At 40.8% G+C, this 21357-nt stretch overlaps 2 protein-coding genes across 2 annotated transcripts in view; one reads left to right on the forward strand and one right to left on the reverse strand.

The window, feature by feature from the left end:
- The window catches only part of LOC107264917 (tektin-2), a 22423-nt gene extending 17556 nt beyond the window's left edge, over window positions 1–4867 (reverse strand). Inside the window, exons 1-3 of the mRNA XM_025082120.1 lie at window positions 4818–4867; window positions 4011–4101; window positions 3827–3938 (exon numbers count right to left, since the gene is read on the reverse strand). The gene's annotated coding sequence lies outside the window, so the exon portion shown is untranslated. The remainder of the gene's footprint in view (window positions 1–3826; window positions 3939–4010; window positions 4102–4817) is intronic.
- On the forward strand, window positions 4240–19269 carry LOC107264944. The gene is made up of 6 exons (XM_015733785.2): window positions 4240–4695; window positions 12024–12153; window positions 15022–15164; window positions 15609–15744; window positions 16786–16900; window positions 17025–19269. The coding sequence occupies exons 1-6, from the start codon at window positions 4644–4646 to the stop codon at window positions 17139–17141; spliced, it is 693 nt and encodes a 230-aa protein (XP_015589271.1). The 5' UTR covers window positions 4240–4643; the 3' UTR covers window positions 17142–19269.
- The last annotated feature ends 2088 nt before the right edge of the window (window positions 19270–21357 follow it).

The raw sequence follows: 21357 nt of genomic DNA on the forward strand, positions 1-21357 counted from the left end.
AGAGAGAGAGAGAGAGAGAGAGAGAGAGAGAGAGAGAGAGAGAGAGAGAGAGAGAGAGTGGGAGAAGAATGTAAGCAACAAGAATTAGTCGCGAGTGAAAAATATATTTTAGACGCACCACGTAAGTCGAAGCGCTATGCCTTCAGGCGTGAGACTGTTATACTGACGTAAATTCTGCGAGATCTTCTGATGAGTCGAGGGTCAAGTATATATGTATACTATATGTATATAGAGAAATATGTCGAAGGGCAGTTTTGAAGACATGCAGCACTCACAAGGGCAAGTTAATGTATTTTTTTTTTCTAAAAAAAAACTAACTAAAAAAAACATGTGGCATTGAAATTCTCATCTAATCTAACTTAATGAACTAGTTCTTAGTCCATCACAACTCCGAGTGTGCAAAATCAACAGTTTTTTGGAAAATTCGCCGTGAGTGCCGTCAAACGGCCCTGGAAGTACACGTTACATATAGGATTTTCCAGGACCACCCTGGACAATGCCAAATGTCCTGGAAACTGCTTTTTAACATATATATGTATATATACATATATACACTATATGTGTAGATCGAGAATTATACAGATACTCATCTGATACGTTAATCGAGTTACATACATGCAGGGACAAAGAAAATTTAAGCCATCAAGGAACACAGGGTGAAATAAGATTTGATGAAATCCAAAATAACAAAATAATCAAAATCAGACATCACGTCGTTATTTCAGCGACTAACTTTCTCGGGACACTCACAGCCAAGCGTTTGTGTGAGTTCAAGCGACATTGACACGTTTCTTTTCTTTATTTGATGTGCTAAGAAAATTTTAATGGACTATGTCTGGGCATGGCACATTCCACGCCCCCGTCTTGCTCTTAAGGTTGGCAAGGTAGAGGCCAAGAGCATACTGAAAATCGTATTGATTGATTAAAAAAAAAATTTTCTGACTTACGTACTGTTTTTATTCGAAATTCTTTGGCTATATGATTATGGTTTATTTGATTAACGTGAATTTACATGACGCACGCACGCGTATATCTGTGTAGTATTGGTGATTAAGTAGATATATATATATGTATAAAATATCCGTTCATAAGCATTTATATACGTATTATGCAGCTACTGATTAGTATCATAAAGGCGAGATTTCCTTATCAAAAGTTATCGCACGAGATAATACAATAGAATCTCAATTAATCGAATGCAAGTTATCCCTGCGGCGGATTATCCATGCTGGCCGCGATGTGAGCCAGTATGCTTACCCCAAGCTTAATTAAACTCATTGTGGAGTGGTCAATGTCATTCTAGGTAACTATAATCATAGGCGTTAAATAATAGGATTTAATGAAATATACGATAAAATATGAACAGTAAAGGCAGGCCTATATATGTATGTATCGTATTATTAATTTTTCCTCGATAAATATATCTACGTGTGTTGGATTACTCGTGCTATTCGTTTATCAGTAGCACCCCCCTTTCGGCACATCCCGGTTAATCGAGGTTCCACTGTAGGTCTCAAATCAGATATTCCAGGTACGAAATCATGCCGTGAAATTGCTAAGGACGTGACGACAGCAATTGCGGTACAGACTGGATCAGAACGGACGAAGAAAGCAATAGGTGGCGTGACTGCGATAGAGGGGCTAGGAGCATTCTCACAGATGGGACGTGTCTATTTGTCATAGACGTTAGGCTGGTGTCATTGCTGTGTTCCAGGATCGTATGATCATGACGTAACGCCCTAATTTCAATGTACTGTCTTAAGTAAAGCGATGCTAAGCATCTGGTTCATTCTATCTCTCTCTCGCTTCCTACATTCCTACTCAGTCTCTCTCGTTACACCTGTACAAATTTCAGATTATTGCGGCTCTTATCACGTACTGCTGCTTGACGTGGGTCACGCTTTGAAGTATATATATATATATATATATGTATGTATACGTAAGCACGTACCCATATGTCAGGTGATTTTCGGTGTTGGCATTATTATGAGACATTGTCAACATCGGCTGATCTTCCTGTACCATATATGTATGGATGGCATAAATTTATGACTAGGGCAAATTTCTTATGGGACTGATTTGATTCACCTATCACGTACGGGATGTTCCGAATGTGAAGTGAAGAAATAAGGATGCAGAGGGGATTACGTACATATATGTATACGTAGTTACGCACGTACGTACGAGAGTATCCTGGGAGAGGAAGCTTTTCGCAAATTCCTCTCGGCGTATATCCGTGTGGCGAACTGTAAGCTCGGTCGTCTGGTGTGCCCGTAAAATTTTACGAGTTTCGTTTTCCAACGTCGGCCATGTTCTTGCTTGTGGTGGAGACGTTGGTAGTCCTGCTGGAGGCGGTGGTGTTGGGGCTTCAAACTTGGCCCCGCAAAAGCTTTCCTATTCGAGCTTTTTCTCGTTTATGGTTATTTGTTTCATTTAATTCTTTATTAGTTTCGATACGTGTCGATATGCCAATGCCACCCTTACACCAATTTCATCCCCCAAATTTCGGGCATTGCTTATCTCTTTTCTTTCACGAGGTTGATTTTCACTACGTGAAACAAATTCGTTGTTAATTTTTCATGATAAATTGGCGATTAAAATTATCGTGGAACATTCGAGGAATAACTGCTGCTAATAACATAAATTTATAGGGTAATTGATGGTGGTGACTGAGTCAATCTACAATAGAACAAAGATTATTGATATGGCAAATCAATGTTCGACCGTATTTTTTGTTGTGATTTTTGATGAAAAATTATTTGCGTGGTATCGTTGTTTAAACTATTTTTTTATCAGTTATGCTACAATAATTGTTTACAGTACTAGTAGTATATCAACTTATTCAGTGATATTATCGCTACAAAATAGATTTATCGTCCTACCCTTAGGCTATCCTATCATCCCCCATCGTCACTGCTTTCACAATAATTTACAAGCTTTTTTCGTTTAACTGATACGAGACATGTGCGTGTGTCGCATATCATACCAGTTTGGGATGATACGAGACTCCTGAAATGGTCTTGGGGCACACAAACCCCTGCCCATTCGATCGGATAGAATTTCCTTCGATTTGCCAGTTTACGGACGTTTTAAGAAGCTAGTACTAGCACTGCAGCAATAAAGGCTGAAGATTCTAGAGAAACTTTAATCAAAGAAAGCAGAGTCGGTCTTTCTATGAAATATATTAGCATCAGATTAAGAAAGGGAGAGAGATGAGTTATGCTTCCTTGGTATTATCTTACTAGGCGATGACAAAGACCTAAGTGAGAAAGCAAATGTACAAAGGCTACGGGTTTGAGAGCTTTAATTTGTAAAATGATTGCGACTCGTTAGTCTTTCACGTAACACGTGTAATCTTCTTCAAGGTCCTGTGATCCTCTTAACGATTTCTTTTGCATCCTTTCACAGTCACCAACTGCGGTGAATAATGGGGGGTTGAAAAAGGGTTGTATAATCGTAAATCAAAACACCTTTCACTGTAGATAAAAAAATTTGAATGATATACAGGGTGTCCCAAAATTACCTGACCAACGGGGTATGGCAGTGTTCGAGAGGCACCACTGATCACGAAAATGACCTTCTTTTTGTCCGGAAGGTCATAGGTTTTAAATGGGAGCAGGTCAAAGTTGACCAATCAGAGCGAGGCATCACGAGAAACGTAGGCACCTACGAACTCTGAGTTTTCTTCCCTCGCTGTTGTTTCTCGGTGGCTTGTTTCTTGTTTCCAATAGGTACGTCTTCGGCTGACGTTATCCTGCCCGAACCCCCCCCCCATCCGATGAAAATTCTATGACAAATTAATAACAATGTGTTAAAAAAAGTTTACCTTTCGTTATCAAAGTAGCATTGGTATCTGCGTACGATGTAAATGACTGAAGACAGTTGACGGCAGGCGAGCGTTACAATTTTTGATGATGACTTAAAAACGAAGCGGTACTCTAGAAAATCGAATTCATAGTATTCAGTACCTGTTGGAATAACAGAAAATGATTTGTCGTCATGACTCTTACACAGGTGTCCTGAAGTTCTCAATCCGTAGACTCGTGGTGTGAGACCAGTTCCTGATATCACAGTGAGACCGTGACAGGCGCAGATAGTCGGCTGACAACGTGAGAGAGTAAGAGAGAGGAGACGAAGCATAGAGCCAGAGTAAGAAGGGGAATGAATATCAGCAGAGAATGCGGAGTGGGAAAAGGTGGCGTGAGCGGTTGACGCATGCGCACGATACGAAGCTGCTTCGAACGTAGGATATGCCGCCAAAAAGCGCTCACTTAAGAAAGTCAGTCGCATACGGCGAGTCACACGAAACGGTCGTTCTACGTCAACGATAAGAGGAATCTCGTGTGCGCTTGAACGTTACCCGGCTTTATAAGAAAAATTAATAATAGAAAAATAAAAACGGCAGAACTTTGTCACTGCCCGTAACGTAGAGAGAAATACGTTTATTTACTTTTTCTGAAATAGTCGCGTGATAGAAACTTTAACTGAAGTTATCCGAGCGACTATACGGGACGAGAGACAGTCTATGCGATAGGAAGGAATATTTTGTAGCCAATTTTTTGAGTACAAGAGAACTCAAAGAATAAGGAAGAGAGACGAATTTGAAGATACACAGTGAACGCGTGACTTTTACGAAAAACGTGATGGAACGACAACTGTCTTGGATCGCTCTGCTCATGACAGCATTTTACTCCTGTGAGTATATTACATACGTTTACGTTACTTTTTTTCTCTTCGTAAAAGATTCTATACAGCTTCGAATTTTATGAGGATCGATTATCGATTGTACATGGTGTAATGAGTGCAAAAATTCTTACATATCAGTCACATGACAACAATTTTAAGCAGTAAATCCGTTAAAATTAATTGGACGTTATCTCGGTACAAACATAGATAAACTTAGACAACCAAGAAGTATATACACACATCAGTTAGATTGATCTCGAATCGTTTGTTTACATACAACTAAGAAGCGCAACATCTCCTCGTCTTTTATTATTTTTCGCAAAATATAACTAGCGGATAGAACTTATTTTCATGCCAAGATTACCGTTGAGAGACTGACCTATCCACGGCTTAAAGATCAACAACAGTGCCAGAGGTACAGACGTAGCGAAAAAGCTAAAATTGCGCTATACAGCTCATAGAAAAATCTCTAAACGAAGCCAAAGTGTCTTATAGCTAATCGTCAAATATAGTACGACACTAAAGGCGCCTGACCATCAGACGTAAATCGACCTATGTATGTGGAACTAAACTTTTATAGAATGCTCGTATAAACTCTATCCAGTTCGAAGTAAAAATAACCAAGGGTGATTTTCAGACTTTAATAGAAAAGAACGAGGGGTCATTAAGAAAAGCCCTTGACGGTGGCTAGGGTAGCTGTAGGATATTCTATAATGCTCCACGAGGCACGTATCCCTGTGTAAGAACCAACGTACAAAAATAGCGTGGCGGCTGGTTATACCTATAGTGCTAGCGGGAGAGGACGAGGCTGGTAAACCCACGTGGGCAGAGTCTCTCCGTTACATCGTACGAGATGACGTAGTGGGCTCCCATTGGTTGACCAGATGGGCGTGCGACTTTACTGACACAGGCACACTCGTATGTGTTGAAGCATGCACCTATACCCGTCGCTGATACATGCGTAATGCGTGAATATAGTACGTGTTACGTTATTACAAGGAAATGTATCGATACGCGTCTAATTCTATGCACTCTGGTCTCTGTGCTCTATCGGACCTATTGTAAATTTAGCCAATTACTCTTTATATCCAGCATTATTCATAATGACAATTTTGAAAGCCGGTAGGATCAAAGACTTTAACGTTAAATACCGCAGTCCCAGACATTAATTTTTTTTTTTAAATTTCTATTGAAAAAATAATTTCTTTTGTCTAGAAATAAATGTAGGGTTCGTAAATAAGTCGATATAATACCGAGAAAGTTATGCTTTAAGGAGGTTGCCTTGTTCGCCGCGTCACATGCTAAGGTCAGTTAGATAGGATCGAGAACCTTACGTTCCCTTTTCCATCAATATTCTGCCCTTAAAGTGAACGTTCTTTTGCGTTATTTGAACATTTCACCAGAGTTCGTGTATTGTGCGTACCATCTGATTGGTGAGTAGGTGTCTGGTGACACAGGTTTTTGGAAATTCTTTCGACGTTAAATTCAGCCGCGCAATCTATGTTCAGGGGACTCTCTTACGTGTTAACACGTAAGCAGGTGACCCCCCCTAGAAGACTGATCGCGTGAACGAACTGTAGAAGACGTATAACTACGAGTACCGATGTCCTTAAAGATCACGTAACTATGATATCTTGACGCACATATATTACACTTAAAATGCGCTATGCCCTTGAGACCAAAGACTCGTTTACTTTGGGACAAAATGAATCCTATGAACGTATATAGAAGTATATACTTTATATAAATATACATAAATTCCCAAGAGTCTCTAAAAAGATCCTCCATTGTCATTAATTGATAAAGCTTGACAGATATTGAGAAGGCCAAGGAAGATGTAAGAAAAAATATTAAGATAACAGAATACGCTGTATTATAATAACACGTCGTTAACTTATGATAGATTCGTAAGCATGCGGTATACGTCATTCCGAGCAACACGTGTTCACTGATGGGTGAATATCCAACTGACTAATCACATATGAACGGACAAACGGCCATTAGCAGATTTCATTAACCTAATACACCGTCCCGTCGTCATTGGGCTGTCCCATACATAATGTAATGTTATAACATATACATATGCTCATCTGCCCATAGTCATATATAATATGTCCTCTCTATTTTACTATACATACGTGTGTGTTCCAATGTAGATACATTACGTGCGTGTTCGCTCAACCTTATGAACGCACGTGCGTAAGCCAGAGCGAAAAGGATAGCGCATGGTATAATGATAAGTGTAGTAAAGGAGGGATGGATGCTCAAATGTGAAAGGGGTAAAGGGAAGTCATATCGTTGGTCGAGCGTATTTATATCGCGCGACAGGATCATCGTACGATGTGAAACAGCCAATGGGAGCCCGTTTCGTGGTCTGGCCTTGCAGCCTGCTTGCTCCCGGTCTAACACGGGTTTACTTGAACGCGCACACATAGCACACTCTTACGGTTTCCGTGTGACACTTTTTTTTTTCATGTCTCTCAATAGGCTTCGAGCACGTAACTATACTCGTGTCAGACGAAAATTTGGAAAGAATTTAACGACCTTGATACGCCATTAGGTGTCACACGCGGCGGTCATAATTTTTAGCGCGAATCACGCGAGTCCAACCCATGGGCTTGGCTTGAACTTTTATCTATGAATTACCTGAAGTCATTCAGTGTTTCCGGCTGTGAGCCAATGTTTTGTTACAGTTTCATTATTTTCCGGGAATTCCGTGGCTCTAAGAGCCGGTCCATCAATCGTGGTAGATATATATATATATACATATAGGGATGGGTGGGTTCTTGTTAGAATTTCAGGAATTTACGAAATTGCTGCCGCCTCGGTAACCCACTGTAAGACAGTCGTTGTTGTAATATACTAAATTAAATTTAAATACAAAATTCTCTTATTTAGAGAATGAGTAGGAATATGGTCTGAGATAACGGTGAGTTGAGCGCCTCTGGCGGGAGGCCATAGAGTTACTTCACACGTGCAAACATAAGCGCCACTTTTATGGATAACGTAATAATTTTTTCGCGTAAGCGATACTTCTCCAACCCACACGAATTTTATTGTGTGGGATCTGACCGTACACGTGCATACGTACACTCGTGGATGTACACCGCGAAAAAAAAAACATTCTTTGGAGGGATATGAAATTTTCTTAGTCAGAGGAAACTTAAAATATTGTCAAGGCGGCGAGGTACAAAAAAGAAAACCAAACCTTACAAAGACAACAGTTCGAACGTGTACGAAGCTCTTTGCGAATTTTAGACTTTACCAGAGCGAAATTGTACTGTAGTCGTAGGCAGACTGTCATAAGTTAGGATAAAAAAAAATCGAAGATGACTTTCACTGTATTTTTCATAACCAATACTTTTTCCCGTCTCTTACCATTTTTAACCGCCACCCACCCCCCCCTTGGGTTTATCGAGTTTTGGTTGATTCGTTCGAAACTGTGGCTATGTGGAAGCTTGATAAAAAAAGAACATCCAATGCTCTCTCTGGATCTCTTTAGCCGATCATCCCTATGGAGAGGTTAGGTACGTACACATTCGAGACGCATTGCACCAACCGGATGGGAAAATCCGTAGGAATCTTCCGAGTGTCACGTACGCTTCTATCTCGTCTCTCTAACCCTTTTCACCGACGTACCGTATTCTACATCCCTTTGCAACGGTTTCTGGTACGGAGTTAGCTACTGGTAAGCAACCGATATCTGTTTAGTACACTAGCGCCACTCGTGGTTAGCATCGGTACTACTGATGAAATTAATAGCAGCATCTATTAGACATATATATATATATATAGATATCACTGTACCTAGGAGGGTCGAGAGGTATAAAGACAGTACAGACGTGCTATGTATACATGTTCCAGGTTAGAGATCCTCGAATTCGAAATTCCACGGTTGCTTTTCCAATAATCGAAAATTGATCGTACTCCGTGGATGCCAGGGATATAACTTCTATGTACCCGGCGTACGTGTATGCCTGTGTGTATAAACGTTCGATTAATGAGCCCGATAAGGGTTGCCGCGGCTTTATCGTCGCGCGTTATCTATCGAGCGACTCCCATCTGCCCTTAATGGACCACCTTTATTTCTCTTCTTTCTTTTCTTTTTTCGTCCTCCGAGTTTCCATACTCTCTCTCGGGGGTGCTTCTTACCGGTAGTAAGGGCGACAAAGCCTAACGCTTGGTATCTGGAAGGAAAAGAAGGGGTGACTTTTAGGAGGAACTCGCGATAAGCGATTCGTGATAAATTATACGGATCATGAGCGCGAGGCATAGATTTCTTATTGGGAAATAATCATATTTTATATTGTCAATGTGCTTAGTTAAGGGTGGAATCATTATTGTTGAAACTTTAACAAGGGGTGCCTTTTTTCCATGCACACTTGGCGTGTACACTTTGCGAGTCAAGAGACTTACGGAGACAAATTACTGTTTCAAATTGACATGATTATATTTTACCTGCAGTATTTCTTTTTTTTGGTTTTCTTGCTAGTGTCAAGCACGAAAGGAGAGAAAATGTATCAAGAAAATAGAAGCCGTCGGTACTCTTTAACGATTTGAGGAAAATACGTGTTGCTCTATACGTACATTGTTCTACGGTCGTGCGACATCATACTTTTTTGTATTCAGTCTTCCACATTTGTTTGTCAAAACAGAAGTCGGACTTCAGACATGAGTTACAGCTGATTGGACGAATAAGTGTAGATTTTATCTGTGCCAACTGTTAGTAGACGTCTTTGCTGATTTATACATGAAGTGAAATTTCACCAAGTACAAAAAAAAAGGGTAATGTCGTTTTTGTACGGAGACCAGAGATAGGTTGTCAAGTAAAAGAGCATGCCCGGAAGCTCAGCCTGGAGTCACTCACTCATTCACGTAGACAATCCGTGACAAGAATAAATGAAAGAAACGTACTACTCATGACGTTTCGAGATATTTCTGCGATTTGGACGACTTCCCGATTCGTTATGTAGCTTCATTTAATTAAACGACTGGGAGGACGGTGGGTTGTTAAGAAAAGGGGTCATGTTCCTTTTAATATGTAACTAGAGTTCAGTACTTACTTTTAGGGGATGATTTATATTAAGACAGTATTGACATAATTATATTTCTTCATAGTATCGATTGAATAAATGATTGTGTGTGTTAACGAGGGAAGTATTGAGTTTGACTATTTCTGTCTCCCTTATTAACGTGTAGACGCCAATAAGTCTGTCTCTCTCCCACTAACGAATCCTATACAGAATTTGCTACTGCCGTGAGGCTAAATATTTTACTAGCAATATCTATTACCAATTCCATAACTTCAGGCTTCGGAGAAGTAACGGTATGGATCTGAAATATCTACAGCCTAGAAAGCTTGACAATGAGCAGAACAAAGTGCGCCCTAAAGTTTCGCTTTTCTCGACGCTGCAGTAATATTTTGTGGGATACGCGGTGGCGGCTCCGTCCCCCGGTGCGAATGCTTTTCATTGCGAGGAAAAATAAATGAAATAAAAATGGAAAAATCAGGAAAATACGAAACGTGTATGGGTCGTGCCGCTGGGTAATATCCAGCGGGTATAAAATGGGAATTTCACACGGCGAGGATGCCACCCTCGCCACCCCTAACCATCCCGAGGTTGAACCGTACAGAATCCTCGCACTCTTGTCGCTGGTATAAAAACATAGAAAGCGCATTTACCTAGGCCACCTTAATGATGATAGATGAATATGATATTACGTATAGGGTTGTACGGCCATTAAATAATACCGCGCTACCCCCCGGGGATGGCCTTCTAGTATAGCGGTTATAGTAGCCACTAGCAGTCTTTATAATAGATATAACTCCCGTAGGGGTTGAACTGTTTGTTGGCACCGTGGGGTGGTTGTACGACCCCCCCCCTCCCCCCCAGTGAGTTTCCGTTCTCGACTACGTAGGCGATGAATACCCTGGCAAAAAACCATTCGTTCAAATTAAGAAGTTGATTCGGATTTAATGGCTTTTGTTTAGCCTGCGCGCGCGTGGCCTATATCCCTTTCGCCACTAGCCGTCTACTTTTTTCTCTTTTCTTTCCCTTGGCAATCCCTACCCTTGCTAGCTCCCGTTTCTCGTCGATGTATGCTTTTTTTTTTTCGTTGTTCCCTCGCGCAAGCCAGTCAGCAGTCATTAAGCTTCTCTCTAGGAATTTTGCGAGACTCATTCGTTCGAGAGGGTGAAATCGCCCTTCTCCCTCTTATATTTTTCTCGCCCTTTTTTATTTCAGGTTTGTTTTGTATATAAGCTGAACATTCTATAGCGACGTCACCGCTAATTCGAGTTACATGGCTAATGTAGGTAATCGCGAATTTTTCACTTTGGAAGCTGAGAATCTTATAAAGGGCGCGTTTTACGTCATTGTTTCTGTCTTTGTCCGCTTTCACTGTAGGTATACATATGTTTGTTACTGCATTCTTTTTCGCTCTGTTTTATTACTTTGTCCACTAACGGAGAGAGGGAGAGACATGTCGAGAGATGGAGGCGAGGGTGTAATCCTGATAAATCCGGAAAAAAGGGAAGTTCTTGGCTCAAGTGGATCAAGTATTATGTAGTGATGCTGGTCATGTGGTACCCAGACACCGGGAAAACGTAATAGTATCAGTGGTACATGTCTGTAACAAACATCATGTCAGACTATATATATATATAATACATATATACACGTGTATGTTAGTCATCCAAGGTAGCTAGCCAGTCAGTGATGTTTTCCTTTTAGGAACGAAATTTCAACCCTTTACGAGAAAGAGTGTGAGAGGGGATGGGAGGGAGAACCGACTATGACCAGAATTAGGAAATATTTCCATTGCGATTTTTTAATGCGAAATTTTTGGAGCACTGCCAAGTCAAAATTGTGAAAAAAGGGAACAAGGAAAAAGGGGAGATAAAGAAACGCACAAACAATACCCAATGAATCGTAATGGGTACGCAAAGCGAAAGTAATAAAGTAAATGCGAAATGAAACAGTTGTGAAATATAATTTCCTGGGTTAACAAAGGAATATCAGGTGGACGAACAGCAGTAGGGGTCGCTCGATGGGGGTTGCTTGATATGATTAGACGGAAGCGATGTGGACGCTTTCTAAGGGAGATTGGTTTACGCGAAAGACGGTGAGAATTGATTTCAATATAGTTTGCATACTATATATACTTTGGCATCATTATCAGGAAATTAAATGTAACTTTCGGAGTGAACGGTGAATTAAGGGAAAGCTCCTATAGTTATTTAATAGTACACCTTATTTAGATCGATAGTTATAGACAGGATTTAATAATCTGCTTCACTAAGCTAATAATTTTCCCTGTTTTTGGATAACTTTCAGTTCTTGCGAGTTGCCGGGCTGAAGAGTGCGGCGAGGAACAGCTGACGAGATGTGCCCGTCCCTTGGACAAGATCAATAAAAATCAGCTTGGTTTCGCATCAAACAAGGGGGAACTTGAGGAACTGTGCCCGTAAGTATATTGAAAACAAAAACTGGCTAAAATATTTTTCACAATAATTTTTTACAATTATTCTATATATACTGTACACGGGTATTCAGGACTAACGAACCAGCTAAAGATTGTTCTACTTTGGGAAATTAATACAAAACAACAGTCCTGAATAGCCCCATGTACTGTACATTAACTTAACCTAAAAATTGACAAGGGGACTATTAACAAGCAAGAGCTTGTACATACAATCTTCAAGTATGGCACTGTGTATGGAAGCGAAGATCGTACCAGTAGATTAGGGTATACCAATTCACGAAATAATACGGCTCTTTGGTTATTATCCAAATGAATTCCACAGCTATCGCAATCTTATCTAATGGCGTAAGCGTGGCACGACTCAGGAGTATTTCATCGCTGAGGATTCAGATTTCCTAGGTTGGCACTCCCTCGGAGCCCTCCAATTTATCCACCTAGAAAGATCGTTAATACGCAACGATAACTTTGGCCAGGATGATGGAAGTCCGCACTCAGGACGGTATAAATCGGATTCGAGTTGATTCTCAATGCGAGTCGTGAAAAGGAACCTTTTATAGTCAGAGGAATGGTGATAGTTGTTTTAAAGAGTCTGGCCAAGAAATCTGCTAATTTCAGTAGGGTGGTTTCATGTCGAACGAACGGCTACAGTAAAGGGAAATGGTTGGGGGTTAGTAGTCGTCGCGACGGCCAGCTACCTCTTACAACTTTATTCATCATCTTATTATCCGCGAAGCACTCGTTTGCAGGGCTCAAGTCCAATCGGGGAAAAGTTTTCAAGTCTGACGACGAGCTTTCCGACTTCTCACGAAGTTCCTTAGGGCGAAGCCTATATTTTCTTTATGTTTTCTTATACGTTCTTCTGATAATCTATACTTACGAATCTCTTTTAGTTACCATATGTATAGCTATACTCAAATGCACAGTTTAATGTCTATCATTGACGCTATCAGTTATAACCGTTAATATTTTTATCATGACGGCTGTTTACTCTGTATTTAATATAGGGGTCGACCCTGTAATCTTTTTTTTTTTCGTTTTCTCTCTGTCTCTCTCGCGCTTTTTTCCCTCGTCCTAATTGACTATATCCACGTCAGAGCTTCGAGATACAACGAATATGCAAGACTACTGATGGATTTCTGAATTATGAGACACGGCTGATTGAACGACGTGAAGTTTTAAGCTTGAAAAAGCTGTTGAGGCCATGCAAGCTGCTCTTGATACACGTATAGGATGCTATGAATCCGTATATGCTCTCGTTACTTTTTTATCCACTCACACGCTTACTCTCCTTTCAATCAATTTTCTTTATATATCATTCGGTATTCGCGCGTATCGATTCGCTTTATGAGCTTGGTGTCTATATACACCGTGCAGGTACAACACGTACAGATGGGTGGAGGTTCAACGAGACGAAATAAAAGAATACAATTTTAAGCAAAGAAAGGGATAATGAAAATGATTAAATGGATTCCTGCAGAAAATAAGGGATGCGCAAAGTTAATACCGACTCTTATCACGTCTTGTATGTATAACGTAGACGGTGCAATGTACAGTCTCTTCGGGTTAACTTCGAGACTCGAGTACCGCCTCTCGCCTGTAGATGGTCAATCGGACAGATTGGATGGAAACACAAAATACCCTAACAATCGAGCTACTGCCCCTCTTTCGTTAAGTAAACTCTGCACCCTTAAGTAGGACTTTTCGAATTCGATCCGGAAATGGAATGTTACACAGTCATAAACATACCTGTCTAGGGTGAGTTTTGAAGTAGGTTACAGGATGGTTATGGGCCAAGAGTGCCAATGTAAGGGGTGATATATTTAGTACGGAGGGTGGAAATATTGTAACAGGGGTACTTGAAACTCTAAGAAGTTAAATTCCAAAGAGGATATATCCAGGTATTAAGTACGTTAATAGTATCCCGAGTAAAAATTTATTACCGTGATTGCCACCCTCGACCTTCTTCCAGTCACCCACTTTTATTGTCTTGACCGCTCTTGTCTCCTTCCGCTCTACGTTATTTTTATATCCTCTCCATCTTCCGTGTCTACTTTCTTATCTCCTCGTGCCTCTTCACGGGTTCGCCGTTCTTCCGTACTATTGTATCGGGAGCAACGAAATTGAAATCTGAAATTTAAATGTGACGTCCCAAAACGACAATGCCAGGAAGCCGGTTGTGCCAGTGCGAGGAGCAAATTCTGAGTTTCGTACCTTTTTATTCGCTCTCACGCACTCGCATCACGCTTACCGGCAATCGCCGCCGGCGAGGTCGCGTTTCCTTACCAACCTTTTACTCGATAACATCCAGACCCTCTTCCAGACTTTAACCGTCCAAAGCAGCTCATTCTTCAGCTCAAGCCAAACTACCAGCACGGCCGTTCAACATATCCACTGCGTCCCAATCAATTTTCCAAGAGTTTTCTCACTGCGAAATATATCTCTTACGACTTCTCCTAGTTCGTTACACGCGCTTGCGTCATTCTGCCGTACCTTTCGCAGTGATTCAACTACGCTTTAAATTTTACTTGCTTCGAGGGGTTGTTAAAATAAAAATATTAAACGCGGAAGAATAAATAAGCGGCTGATGTATTCACGAGGTTACTAACAGTCGCTACCACTTCCACGTCCTCTACCCTCCACTTCCTGTCCCTCATCCGCTCCACTTCCGGGGAACAGAATTTGCGCTTTTGTCCGATGTAATGTCAAGTTGACGGTAGGAAGGGGGAAAAAAATGATAATTTAAAAGAATCTCGAATAATTGTCGTGCGCAATATCAATTTTTTGTTGTATACACCATGTCAATATGGATAAATTCGTAATTTCAATTCTCCATATTGTTTTCTGTTTCAGTCGTCTCAAGAATAGTACACAGTGTATCGAGAGATATACTAACAGGTGCCTGAATGAACAGCAAAGTGATCAGTTCAATATGATGTACAGGGAAATTAACGAGGCTATTTCTGAACTGTGTCGGGAAGGATCAGCCCAGGATGGTAAGGATATTATATTGATTTATTGAAAAGACAAAAATTAAAAAAAAAAGTAGAAAGTCCTCGTGAACAATGTTGAAACAATTTTTTTTTTGTAAATATTCAATTCCTTTTACTGTCATATCGATCGTCTCGAATTAAAGGGACAACGGGGATTGATTATCCTGATAAAGTGCAGAATAAATAATTAATATATGTATAATAAGAAAAAGTCAATTTCTAAATCCCCCCCCGCTGAATCGAATTCCAATTGCGCGGCTACGAGTTCAATTCTCATTTAGTATCAGTCAAGTTTAATTGACACGGGTACGCATAAATACATAGGAATGAATACAAATTCTCCATAAAGCATCAGCCTCGCGTCACGAGCAAATCGGATGGGAAACGAAAGGAAGAGCATGCGTCCGTTAATTTAATTAATTTAATTTATTTTTTTTTCATTTTCAGAATTTCTCAAACACGCGCAGTGCATGCAAACCGTCAAGGAGTACGACTCGTGCTCCAAGAAATATCATGACACGTTAGGCATGATCAAGTATGCAAACGGAAGGATTCCTGGTGGACCGATCAAGTCAATTTGCTGGTAAGCGAATGATCTTATTTTTGTCTTCCTCGTAATTTCTTTCATTCTCATGGATTCTTCGCGAAGCTTAAAATTAAAATAATAAGCAGCAACTATCCGCGAGGCCAAACGAACGCGTGTCTGCCGTAAATGTGTGCCCCTTGTGTGGCGTCCTTGACACCCCATTTACGTGCGTCAAGTGCATTCGCCTTCGTTAGCATAGCTAACGAATGCAGAGACTGCAACACAATAGAGTGCAGCCGCATCGAGTAAACGTGCTTGCATGAAATTCCCATTTTGCCTCCGTCCGATCTGCATTCAATTCCACAGTCAATTCGATGGGACTTATGTTTTTTGTTTGTTTTTTTTTGGTAATTTCAAAACGACAATCTACGGCTACCGCGAAAATATCGACAAGTCGTGAATCAAGTGCTTACACAATAATAAGAAGGTAGCACGATCGGCAATTCACTAAATTGATAATGATAATGCATTGCAATTATAAAGGGAAAATAATTAGTACATATATCGATGCAACTTTATATACAGATGTAAAATTTGACTTTGATATGAAATATCTCAACACTGCGTGTATTATCGTGGTCAATTTTATTTTATTTAATTTTTTAAAAATTTTTGTCTACCTTTATCTCTCCCCCCTCCCCTCCCCTCCCTCTCTCTCACACACATATCCCGAATACGAAGAGAGTTGGAATCTCTTTGAAAAGCTGCAGTAGAGCGTGTCGCCGATACGCTAATGACGTTACGTGCTGGCTGGTGCGCACGGCGTACCACAGGGCACGTGGTCGTTTGGTTGGCGACATTTTCCGATAAAAGTGAATAAATCGTCGGGTACTCGTTCGACAAAGAAGCAAACAGAAGTAAAAGAAATTAACGCGCCTACGCACCCTTACCAAATTCATACACGTATTTACGATTCGTTTCGCAAGTATTTGTCGCGACACTCAAACGCTTTTGTCCCGTCCACCGTGTACGTCTTGTTTACGCCAAAAGATTTTCACATTTTCATCTGCCATTTTTCCGTTCGCTCTTGTGTTGCAGCGCTTTCAAAGAATTCCTCGAATGCTCCCAGCACGCTGTGCGTGGTCACTGTGGCGAGGAAACGGCGGAGTACACGAAAAAATTTCTGAAGAGAATGTCCACCTCCTTGTTAAAGGTAAGAAAATTATTGCTTACACACCATAGCTCTTTTACAGTAGCTCGCTTACGCTGTACGCATCGCGAAGCATAATATACCTTTGGCTTATCTTGATTTTTTTGTCTCCCTTCAATCAAAATAGCTGCACTGTCAACCTTACGGCAATGGCCAGTGCGTCGGCCAAAGTGGAAGCACGGCACTCTCCGGATACCTGACATTTCCTGTAACGCTCTTGCTCCTTGGACGATACTTCACGTAAATCGATCCACTGCCTAACGCCGTCACATAACGCATAAGAATAAACAGATAAGGGAACACGAGGAGGCTGGGTCCTGCGATGAAAATACAGAAGCAACGGAAATACTTGTTTACGGTTACACCGAAAGTATTTGGTCGATCGATCGTCGAAGCATCTTAAGCAGCTGGTGCCAGAGTCTCTGCGACGGGATGTCACGGGAGGACCACGAGGGATTCGAGCACGTGGACAGGCCTGGGCGAATGCAGAGGGCAGAGTGTGACATAGTGAATAACCGATGGGCCGAGAAGGAATACGCGCAAGCTGCGCGATGGGACTGATTATAAGCGCCAATCCTACGCTTGCCGAGTTGGGAGAAGCTCACTCAGGGCTTTTCTCACAGTCAATTTCTTTTCAGTAGTTACTAGTGTTGTTCTATGTCAAATTCAATGCTAGCCAATTCAGAGCTTCAGCGTATAGGATTTTAACGCGGGAGCTTCGAATATAGGGTGTAGGAGTGTAACGCGCGTGAGAAGGAAGGAAGGAAGGAAAGGAGATTATTACGATCCTACCAATTAAACTACCTATATCATTAAGCCTTATACGGACTGCGCAGGCTGTACATCCATGCACTTGTATATAGTATATATATATATATATAGTATATAGCCGTGCACGCGTGTACGTGCGATTATTGAAGTTTTTGCGTTTGGACTGTACCAAAGTTGAACGGAGAGCATAAGAATTATAAACAGTGCCCGCGCGTGTACGCGGTTATGTACGCTACGAGTAAAAATAGAGAGGAAGAAAAGAAGATCGCGATTTCTAAGTATAGCGTAGATACACGAATTGCGAGGAAAAACTTTGAATCTCATTTTTGACGATGTTTCTGGTAAAGAGGAAGCGGGGTGGGGGAGGCACAAGGTGATCCGGAAATAGGAAAAAGAAAAAGATCTTTACTTAGCTGAGCTATCTTCTATTTCTCATTCTCTTCCTTCACCATCAATATCCGGCCTTTCTATGTCCTTTCCTCTAGTAAATGGGGATATCGCACGCGTCTCGTTCTCACGTTTACTGCGTATCCACGGGTCTGCGTAGCATAACCCCTCGTACGTCACAAAAGTAGGCGCACGCTTATACGCGCTAAGCAACGTTAAACAAATATATTCCTGCTTGTATTTAATGTTAATTAACGGCTAGAAAATGTTAAGTGAACAACCAGACAAACCGTAGAGAAAGTATGTCCAGTCTCGCGCGTGATTTTCTCATCGCGTCAGATTATTATTTTGTACTGTGTACATTATGTGTCGTAGGAAGATGCGAATGGGTGACTCTTTTTTTTGTTACAAGAGTTTTCGAAGGGTGTCCGTACAGGTATATTATACATGTACGGCACATACCGCGCAAAGTGAATGCGAATTACCTTTCGTTTTTTTATTTTGGTTCTTACGCTTCCATTTTATCATTATTCCCGTGATGCGGTACGTAGAGATGCCCTTGATACGTCGCTGATTCATTGTCATATGTTCCATAAGTCATGAATAAATGAGATAAAAAGGTGTTGGAATGAATGTGTCCGTATTGCGTTATAATTAACGTGTGGATGAGTCCGTGTGTGAAACAGTATGCATGCAAATGGCAGAACTTCTGTCTGTACCCGGTGAGCGTATAAGTGTTATTAGTGTAAATTTTTAATGAGTTTTGTCTGTCGATACATTTACATATATATTTTTTACCAACGATGCATGATTAATTTCTCATTGGCTCCAAGGCTATTCTGATTAATGATAAGGAGTTACTTAAGCCAACAGAAGGAGAACCCTTGGAAAGAGAATTTTCTAGTATTATTTCATTAGGCAACTTCCTAGAGAGAACCATGCATACGTACGTGTCGTGTATGATATACGTATGTACGGTATACCACCAATGGTATATATATACTTAAGTTCGTATTATATATACATATATATTAAATCAATTTCATTGTCGCAAATAATATTTATTTATAAATACATTGTTGACAGTTACGTGCTCTGTAAATACGTCCCTTGGTCATGAGGCTCCCATTGCGAAATCCTCGACCAATGGGAGTGTCATGTTATTTAAGAAACATTCTGAATAAAACGATTATTTTTCTTTAGAAAAAAAAAAAGAAGTCTTTATCAATTATCCATCACGAAATCCTCATTATCCGAATTTTAGGTAATAATGCCTTCCTGTTGACTTTTCTTTACCCGAAACTTGTGTCGTACGTTGAGAGTACACTGTACGGCTTCAAAAATTGAATCTGAAGAGTGCAATGGGCAATTACAGAGTTGAAAATAAAATATATAATTGATAGTGTCACAGTATAATAATAATATTGGTGCAGTGTTATATACGTACGTTGAAGCGAATGGCTCAACTGTTAAAGTTAGTTAAGTTAATCATCGCGTAGCTGCGAGCACCTCTGGGACCGGACTACAAATTATCGGGAACGCGTTAACAAGAGAACAAGGTTCGGTAGCGTGGCAAAAGCATTCCCCATCCGGTAGGAACCACCATCTGCCAACCCACCCCTTCCGACCTGTAAATGCACGTATATAAGCCAGATAGCAACCACCCCCTTAACGCGACATCACGGTTGACGGGGACTTTTGGTTTTGGAGGGTTGGCACGTCGGTTGGTTCGTTGTTCGGAGGGGAGAGGGGGGCTCTGCACCAACCCCCCTTGGAATTGGGGCGAATTTTGTCAGCGCCTAATGAAAATTAATAGCCGTTCCGATGGCACGGTTCCGTAATGATTTAATACGCAGTAGTGGCCTCTAGTAAAATTTTCTCACAACAACAATCGGCCACCCATCACCATAACCATCATGAATACGACCAATATCGTCTCTACCAAATTCGTAAATAACGCAATCACGTAGGTATGCGTTAACCGTGTGTATACATATGTATTTACACGATATATGATATATGAGTATATCTGGGATAAAAATTTTGCGATATTTTTCGTTCCGGATTTAAAGATGATAAATTAAAAGTATGAAAGCCGATTTTGCTAGAAAATCCTACCTCTCTCTCTCTCTCTCTCTCTCTCTCTCTCTCTTCATTTATATATATATATATATATATATATATATATATATATATATATATATGTATGATGATTTCTCCGATTTTAAACGTCTATTATCGAAACCCATAGTGTTTGGGTACTACTAGTCCCTTCGCCAATTTCAGGAAAATTGCTCGGGAAACTTCGGTGTGTGTTTTCCTCGCGAATTTCTCACTCGGGAAAGCATTCCGGCAACGCGGCCGCGTTCGTCCTTCGGGATTAAATTAAATCCAGCCTCCCCGCACCTCATTCCTCGCGTCGGTCTCGTCCTAACTGTCCGCCACTTTAGGCTTCTTCAAGGAGGAAGAGCAGATAGAGGTAAGAGGAATGGTCTGGGTCTATAGTGTGTCTTTTGAAAATTTGCCAAAATCAATGCACCACCTAGACTCAATGTTCCTGTTTTACACTAGTACCATTACCAGTCCCACTACTACTATCAATGCTGGCTACAACTTGTGGAATTGACGGTAACGTTCGACATACGATTACGCTCTTTCGTCTTTCGGGCTAAGGTCAAGATCAGGATCCATACGTCATAGATCCAGTACTGTACATATAAGTAGAGAACTACTATCACCGCACCTGCCATAAGCATTGCTAATAGCAGCTCTGCTACACAATATATTGTAATTCTAAAGCCTTTACATTGATATAATGAGATACCACAAAATTGGGTAAATAAAGCTTGGACAAGTATATAATATGACAAGTGCATTACTGATTATAGTGTAGATCATTAATTTTATAAAGGATTGCATTGATTTGAATGTAAGTATAAGAAATTTTGATGAGATTAATACAATTTGCCTGTACAATTTGTATACTGTACATGGTCATTCATATGACTTCACAGTGGCCCAGACTTGAGCTGGATCATGTGACTATAGTACATAGTAAAAGCCGGGTATGAAACGGCGCCTGTCTGCCATCGCCAAATTGAACGCTTGCGTAACTGCTTTATGTGTCGTCCGGATGCTCCCATCTTCTCCATAGGAGGCCCGCGATATTCCCACGCAGATTTGCATCCTGAAGGATCAAAGAATATTTTCATACTGAAGTCTACGGTCATCCACCCCTACCCGCCATTTTTCGTCCATTCCGTATCATCTCCTTTATGTTTTTTGTTCTCCCCCCCCCCCCC

The sequence above is a fragment of the Cephus cinctus genome, unplaced genomic scaffold, assembly GCF_000341935.2.
Source record: "Cephus cinctus unplaced genomic scaffold, Ccin1 Ccin1_scaffold0204, whole genome shotgun sequence".
In the NCBI taxonomy this organism is placed as follows: domain Eukaryota; kingdom Metazoa; phylum Arthropoda; class Insecta; order Hymenoptera; family Cephidae; genus Cephus; species Cephus cinctus.